At 44.4% G+C, this 8,296-nt stretch overlaps 1 protein-coding gene across 2 annotated transcripts; it reads right to left on the reverse strand.

Moving 5' to 3' along the window:
• Nucleotides 1–159: 159 nt before the first annotated feature.
• On the reverse strand, nt 160–8,117 carry apbb3 (amyloid beta (A4) precursor protein-binding, family B, member 3). 2 transcript variants are annotated; one of them, XM_068330350.1, is made up of 12 exons: nt 7,801–8,117; nt 4,869–5,032; nt 4,728–4,783; nt 4,499–4,547; nt 4,068–4,217; nt 3,803–3,930; nt 2,883–2,997; nt 2,695–2,776; nt 2,537–2,620; nt 2,342–2,457; nt 2,079–2,258; nt 160–2,002 (listed from the first exon to the last, which is right to left on the reverse strand). In XM_068330350.1, exons 1-12 carry the CDS (start codon nt 7,865–7,867, stop codon nt 1,742–1,744), a joined length of 1,452 nt encoding a protein of 483 aa, XP_068186451.1. In that variant the 5' UTR covers nt 7,868–8,117; the 3' UTR covers nt 160–1,741. The 2 variants fall into 2 exon arrangements, with proteins under 2 accessions (XP_068186451.1, XP_068186452.1); XM_068330351.1 differs by lacking the exon at nt 4,728–4,783.
• Between the last annotated feature and the right edge of the window lie 179 nt (nt 8,118–8,296).

Below are 8,296 nucleotides of genomic sequence, written 5' to 3' on the forward strand. Positions count from 1 at the left end.
TCAGTCTTTCTCACTCATTTAGGAAAAATTCGATGCGACTTGATTCCTTTAGGTTTGTGCAGAATGTCACCACCTGCTGGTGAATCTACGAACTGCATCTTGAGTCAGCAGCCAGACAAGAATATATTAATTATTTTTATTTTTTAATATTTTTTGGTAGATTTATACATGACATCATTGGTTTCTCTTGTGCCAAAGTATTTACTGCAGGTATACAGACAGAGCAGGTGAGGACAGATTGATCACATCTAGCTGCAGACAGACTGTCTCTAAGACTTCTACTGTCTTATTACCACATTCAAACCTCCTGCTGATATTTCCTACTGACTTCAAACACAACTAAAGCTTCTATCTACTGGTGCCAACATTGAAGCTGGACCCTCTCTGTCAGTTTATAGTATATATGTTAGTATATAGCTGTGAACATCTCTGCTGGCTGTACATTCGTTTAGGTAGAGCTATCAGACGTGTGGACTGGTCACCAAGAACTCGTTCTCCATGATATGTTCAATGACCTTCCATGCTGTCATTTGTGCTTGACATGCAAATTGCAAGTCACAGAGCCAAGCTGCTGTTGATGCTTTTACAAAAATAAAAATTAAATGTAAGGAGTTTCAGAGCTTTCACAGTCTTTCTAACTCTTAAGGTGCACAATAAGTGATGTATTTAATAAGTACTTTTAAAAATTGAGGATTGATTCTGCTTGTATCTCGAATTCATCTGGATAATCTACTTGAGATGCCGATAATTAAATCCTCTCATTTCTTTTTCTCCAAACATTATAACTTTGACTTATCTTGTGCAACTTCAGAAGTGAAATTCTCGTTGGTAAACATGTGTTCGCTGTTTCAAAAGAAAATGGAACTCTAAACCAGGCCATCTGACACATTAAATATTAAAACAGAAGAGAACACAGGTAAGTATAATGACTCACTTTTGTACGTCTTCATTTCCGCCCCCTCGTGGACAGAATCGCTTACTGCAGCTTTAAAACCTGACGATCTAAGATTGAAGCTAAAAGCGTTTACATACAGCAGTCAAATCTGACTGACATCCAGTGTGAAAAGATGCTTTTCTTCTCTACTTTACCTCTAAGATTCATTTGAAGGAAAATTTGGGAAGTAATGGTTCAGACAAATCCTCATAGTCAAATCGGACAGAAGAGATCGTATCACATTACAGGTTGACTCTTAAAAAGATATACGGAAAGGTTTACGTTTAGATATTCCTCAATATCCTCACCGTTGACATTCAATCATATGTTAAACATTCAATCATGACAATCAATCATGATTAATACAATAATACTTTACATGCCAGACAGTTTTTTTTAACAGTTCCTATGCTAGTTTGGGGTAAAATAATCTTTCACAGCTCGATTGATCGATCTAGTATCGGGAAAAAGCAGGCAGGTTATTTGACGTTATTGGTCCTGTCAGGTCCATTCGTCCTCCGGTCGAGTAGCTAGCAACACTATTGCTAAGCTATGCTAACTAATGGTGATGCAGCAGGTGAGTTGAACATTATGCTAAGTCCAGACAGGTATATCAGGTCCAGTAAACAGACCTGCAGTCTCCAGGGCGTCGCTGGTGATGTGTGGGCGGCGGCATCAGCCGATTGGACCACCAGAAACGTGCATACAGTGTTCAGCCAATTACATGTCACTCAGAGACATTGTCATGCTATTGGCTAACACACATTAGCAGTGTCTCTGCTGTCTCTGATGGTCCCCTTCCCATCATTAGGAGGTGGTGGCCTGCTTATTCCGGAAAGTTTCAAAAAACGCCATCATTCCTTTCCTCACGTTGCTGCCGCCGCCATTGCCCTTGGTTATCCTCGGCGCCATCGTGGAGCCGCTGCTGCTGCTATGGTGATGGGAAGAGAGGGGAAGGAATCCGGCGCTGTCCATGGAGTTGGCCCGCTTGACCTTTGACGGCGTCATCCGCCAAGACTTGCTCCTGGGAGGAGGGGTCTGAGCAACCAGACACTTCTGATACTGGACCTAATGACGAGAACGGAACCGTTGGAGGAAGTTACGTATGTTATTTACATGTTTTGTTTACAGGTTGTTTACTCACCATACAAGCAGCCTGGACAGCCTCAGACAGGTTTCCTGCGTCTGGTTCGCACCAGAACACGTGACACTCAAATTGCTGCGTGCCGCCGTCCACAATCACAGCAAAAGTGTGGCTGTCGTGGCCGACGCCCAAAAAGGTGAGGAAACGTACCTGACACTCCCAGAAGGGCTCCTCCCCTTCCTGTCACGAGCCAATGAAATAGTTTCAGGAAACAGATTACGACCTCTGAACCACAGTTAGATGCTGAACAGTGATGACGCTACCTGTCCTTTCCACAGAGACAGGACGTTATCGGTGACGTGGACGACGGTTGGCTCCCACTCGTCTCTGTCTGTGGAGTTCATGATGCTTTCAATCGCACGGTTCAACACCTCCATGCCTGCACACACACACACACGCCAACACACACATCAGCGGGACCAATCACATCACTGAATGGTGATATGTTTATGTCCTACCCATCGCTCTGGACACCGGCAGGTTTCCGATGTACTGGACCTGAAACTTCTGGACGTGCTGCCGAACCGCTTCCAGAAATTCCACTGAAACACAACGGACAGGTGGGATCAGCAGACGGCCAATCAGAGGTGACGATGTGAAAGCCCAGGTGAGTCACCTTGTCTGGGCAGGTCTTCGGGTGAGATGCTCTCCATCGTCAGCGACCGAGACGGCCTCATCACCGTCTTCTCCGCCATCATCTACGGAAGCGTTCAAATGCATTGATGTTTGTGTCTGTTGTAAATTATAACAAGCTAATGCTAGCATGCTAACAAGGTAAAATGACATGGTCTCAGATCCACTGACCTTGGAGCACATCTCGTGCAGCGCCGTGGCGATGGCTTTAGCCGGAGCGTTGCAGCGGAACACGTGACATTTTAGCACACAGCTATCCTTATCGCCTGCCACAAAGGCAAAGTCCCTGAACGCATCACACACACACACACACACATGGATACACACAAACGCACAAAATGAATTGGTCCTGTTGTGGCCAACCAGCTGTGGTGCCAGGGATCATGTGATCACAGGTGAACTCAGTAAATGACCCTAACATATCCTGGAGCTGGTGAAGATGAGTGTGAGTGTCTCTGGATATGAAGAGGTAAAGGCGAATGGATTACCTGTCCCTGCAGGTGGAGGGGTGGGGTTTGGGGGGCATTTTAAAAGAAAGAGAGAGAAACAGTGTTAGTGCAAGCGAGAAGGGAAGCAAACTGAAAGGTGAGCTTGTTTTTAACACCTTAGCATGTCAACACGTAGAGTGAGGGCCGTCAGAGGTAAGCATAAGCATAAGGCAGGCAGTGGTGCAGGGGGAGACAGACAGAAAATAGAAATAGAAATGTAAGAATGAAACAAACAATAGCCTCCTGACTAAAGTGTTCCTCATCCAGTCCTCCTAAGAGCATAACATTTGTGTGAATTAATTGTGACATCACACAGACATGCAGTGACATCATCGACACACATTTCAAAGGCTTGGAATTGGGCTGAAATGTCAACTTTATACCGGAAACCACAGATGCAGGGTGAAGTAAAAACCCCATAAAATACATTAAGAAAAAGAATCTTCAATATTTGAAAAAAAGTAACTCCTTCGTTCGCAAAATCATGAAGCAATTTTGTTGAAAAAAAAAATCCTGATATTGTTTCAATGATTAAGATGGCTGAAAAACTGATCAAGATTGATCAGTCTGACTTCCTAGTTCACTGCTCTCTGATTGACTCACCTGCCATTGTTGCAGCCCACCCCCCAGACACGGATGTTGACGATTGGCTGACAGTGCAGAGGGGTGTGGTCCAAAGGGTCCAAAAGGGTCAGAGTATCTTTCTTCAGAACCAGCATCATCTCTCGACCCTGCAGACAGGAAGAGACAGACAGGTGAGACACCTTTAATCCAGGTCCTGATACGTCAAACCAGTTTAATCCAGATCCTCATAGACTTCACCTTTTTAGACTATGTATTCTATCACAAAGTTCAATACGTGTCTCACCTCGCCCCAAGCTCCAGGCCTGTCTCTCTGCTCAGGGCTGCTGCAGTGAGACAGCTGCTGGATGACATTACTGACAGCCAGACTGCTGCGACCAGGAGACAGGTCCTCTTCCTCCACCTCCAGCCAGCCCAGCGACCGCACGGCGAAACACTGACGGACGGACAGACAAACAGACACGCAAACAGGCAGACAGACAGACAGATTGACGAGGAGATTAAACAGTCAGCGAGTTGTTGGGTGACAAATGGAGAAACCAGGACACAAAGAGTGAGACGGGTAGAGAGAGACAGATTAAAACAGATTAATGGTGCATAAAACTGTGGTAGGGACACAAAGAAAGCAGGAGAGAGAGATTAAAGAAGATTATAGGGCAGAGTGAATTTATTTTCATTTAATAATAAATATAAATATGTTGCCGTTAGCATTGTTACCTTGGAGTTGGGGTCATGATTGGTAAGATAGTCTTCATGCCACAAAGACCTGAGTGAAACAACAAAATTGACATAACTTTCCTAAACTGTGTGTGTGTGTGTGTGTGTGTGTGTGTGTGTGTGTGTGTGTGTGTGTGTGTGTGTGTGTGTGTGTGTGTGTGTGTGTGTGTGTGTGTGTGTGTGTGTGTGTGTGTGTGTGTGTGTGTGTGTGTGTGTGTGTGTGTATGACCTGGCCTCAGGTGGTCCCTCTGTTTCCACATCAGAGCTTTGTTGTCCATCCTCCTGCTGAGATTCAACACCACAGAAGAAGACAGGAAATGATCCAGATAGGAGCTAACGTGAGCGCTGGGTAAAAAGATGAAGGTCTAACCTGTGTGTCGGGCAGCTGTGGCGTCGCACTGAGGCTGGGGTGCTGCCACTGGGTGGCGCCGGTGGGAACATGCCAGTAATAGGTTCCAGTTGAGTCTTTGATCGTCCGCCAACCAGAGGGAAGGTCTGGATCCAGCAGCAGGTTCTGGTCTGTCCAGATGTTGTCTGGATTAAAACCAAGTTTGACAGGAAACAACAACATAGAAGAACTCTTTTAAACAGTGAATTAGGAATTTAAAAGTATAAATAAATATAAAAAATTACTGATTTAAAAGTGTAAGAAATTAGCTTCTGCTTGTGGGCAATAGATTCTGTTAGAGAACATTTCTGAGGGTCCAGATGTCTCCAGATGGACGCAGTAGATAATAATATCCTCAGGAGGCAAAGCCACTGAGTGATGTATTCCATGTCTGTGTGCGTATTTCACTCCTTCATGACGATGAGGAGTTTATGGCTGGCCACAAAGTACCATCTAGCATCCATCCATCTTCTCCAACATCTCATCCTTTATGGGAACGCAGGGCGAGCTAAATTGGGCAAGAGACGGGTCACACCCAACATTATCGTTGGGTCATCAGTATTATCTCGTCCTCACATCGTCCACCCAGCGCTTGATGTAAAAGAGACGTCAGATGGCAAAGTGATCAGAGGTCAAAATGCTGAACAGGAGGGAAAAAAATCCAGAGGCGCTGAATAATGAATGAACCACGAAATGCTGAATTGGCTAATTGAGCAACAACGATATGACAAGCAGATGGTGGAGGAGGGGCGCATTGATCAGTCAGGCTGTTCTATACTGAACTACAGCCAGCAGTTAAAGCAAATACTGCTCATTTTATTGGGATATCCACATAATTTTACACATTTATCCACATGGAGATGAGGTTCAGAGGGTTGTTAGGGTCATATTGGTTTGTCACGCTCAATCCAATCCACCTGACACCCGACTCTTTGCTGATCTGTCTCATGATGTCCAAAAAGTTTAAATATATTATTTTAAGAGACATAACTTTAAACTTTTTTTGATTAGAGGTTTGTATTGATCAGCAGAAACCCAGGGGTTTAGTGTCTGAGTCCAGTTCATGTTTATTCAGACATTTAGAACTGCTGGTCTCTGTGGTCCCAATTGAGAATTGATTGAGAAATTTTTATGTGTATACAAAACTAGAAATAAATAAATAAGTTAAAATCTATGTTGTTTTTAAGTAATTCATCGATGTTTTACTTACAAAACTTGAATTTGACATAAAATCATTCAAGAAAAATCCCAGTTAGAAGGAGAAGACCAAATAAGTGACTGTGGTGACATCTCATGAATTAAATAAATTAGACCTTAAAAACCTTAAAATGCTTGTTTGTGCCTCGAAAAACAACATGGCCTCATATTTATAAATGCACGGAGACGGTTGATGATTCTGTCAATATGACCTCACGGCTACAGTTTGTCCTTCTCTTGTCCCAGAATCCCTCATGACACAGCAGCGCCACATCCGTGTGTGTGTGTGTGTGTGTGTGTGTGTGTGTGTGTGTGTGTGTGTGTGTGTGTGTGTGTGTGTGTGTGTGCGTGCGTGTGTTCCTATGCTCATAGCTTAGCCAGGTCCTGATTGACCTTCGTACACTGCCATTAAGCCCCGCCCCTCTGAGTTACTGTGCTTAGAGTTTTACACAAATACATGCAGGTAAATCATCAAACACAAAAGTGAATAATGAAAAGATTACTGTGCAGCCCCCCCCCCCCCCCCCCCCCCCAAAAAAAATACCAATCTGTTGTTCCATGTTTGTTTGTTTTGTGATAGCTGCTGTTTGCAGACTTCAGAGGCTAACATATGAGCTAACATTGCTAGCAGGTCATGTAATCTTTACACTAAATTTGAAAATTCAAGTCTTCTCTGGTCGCTGAGCAATGCGATCACCCTAACAGACTGAAATTTAAGCTAATGGGTCCCAGGTCATGATGTAATGCTAACAGACTGGAGCTTAAGCTGACGGGTCACGATACCATGATGTCGTGCTAAAAGGCTGATGCTAAAGCTGACAGATGACGGTTGGTGATATCAAGCTGGAATAACACAAATAGGTCGTGCAGCATATGAATTTGTATTTGCTGTCTCAATCATGCTATCATGCTAACACACTGAGAATAAATGTCTCAGATCATGCAATGCTAATAAATTCTAGGTTGTGAGGCAATGGTCTCATACAGACACAGGTCCTAAACCGATTCCTGACCAGAACCTTCATGTAAAGCCCAAATCACACCTTTGTGATGTCACCCAGGATGGTTTTAAAGGTGGAATGAAGGTGGAGCGGTCCGGCCTTGAACAGCCTGTAGAAATAGAAGATGGACCACCTCACCAGACGGGCCTGATGGTATTACTGGGTCATGCTGTGTTCAGGACACGTAGGAAATGACAAAGTCATTAGTTCTAGTTCAGATGAGGTGATCTGAAGGTAGGTTTGGGTTGAACATTTTGTCCCGAAAGCAACAGGGAAATTTGTCACCCAAATTTTACCCAACTTGATGTCGTAACCATGGCGTCCTATATAGTAACCGGTGATAAAATAGGATGTCATTTGTAGTTGTGACATGTTTGTATTAGTAATAAATGAGTGAAACCACTGACAATAAAGTCTACATGTGTTTTAGTAATATAAACATGACTGGCATCTATATTGTTTGAGTTGATAACATGAATGCACATTTCCCAACTCTCAAACTGAGATCCCTTAGTTTACAGTCATCCGAAACGCAGCATTGGAACAGATAAATCCGACCCACAATGCTCTGCTTTTACACATTTGTGTCCGCAGATGTTCATAAACAGCTTTTTAAAACCGCTAAGAGTCAGGTCACAAACCACTCTACAGGGACCTGTTAGCGTGTGTGTGTGTGTGTGTGTGTGTGTGTGTGTGTGTGTGTGTGTGTGTCTCACCATCATAGTTGACTATAAGTATGGCCAACATGTAATCCTTGCCCATCATGGCTCCGCCCTCCAGCATCTGTGGTCCAATCAGCTGATCACCACACACACAACCAGGCCCAGATGACAGATGTTAAAGCCTCCCTTTCCCCCTCTCTCTCTCTCTCTCTCTCCCCTCTCTTTCTCTCTCTCTCTCCCCTCTGTTTCTCTCTCTGTCTCCGTCTGCGTGTATGTCTGGATGTCTCTCGTCCCTCTCTCTCAGATGACACCATCAGTCTTCTTCTGCTCCTTCTTCATTTAATATCTGCCCCGGTGTTTTTATCTCTTTCTCTCCGTCCCTGCTTTCCCTCTCCGTCAGATGAAGATGCTGCTGTCCTCCTCCTCTCCCTCCCTCTCTCACGCTCTCTCCTCTGTCTGTTGAGGGATGCTGCTTTCCTCCTACTCTTCCTCCCTCTCCCTCTCTCTCCTCCCCATTGCTGACGTCATTCTCCCCTCCCTCTCTGGATCT

The sequence above is a fragment of the Antennarius striatus genome, chromosome 13 (assembly GCF_040054535.1).
Source record: "Antennarius striatus isolate MH-2024 chromosome 13, ASM4005453v1, whole genome shotgun sequence".
Lineage (NCBI taxonomy): Eukaryota > Metazoa > Chordata > Actinopteri > Lophiiformes > Antennariidae > Antennarius > Antennarius striatus.

Bases quoted from the DNA above. Each gene is read 5' to 3' on its own strand.
- apbb3 (XM_068330350.1), bottom strand. From the start codon at position 7,867: ATGCTGGAGGGCGGAGCCATGATGGGCAAGGATTACATGTTGGCCATA. The intron at 4,548-4,727 runs GTCATACACACA...TGTTTCACTCAG, and splicing joins GAGGGACCACCTGAGGCCAG to GTCTTTGTGGCATGAAGACT. The intron at 2,621-2,694 runs GTGACTCACCTG...GTTGTGTTTCAG, and splicing joins CGAAGACCTGCCCAGACAAG to TGGAATTTCTGGAAGCGGTT.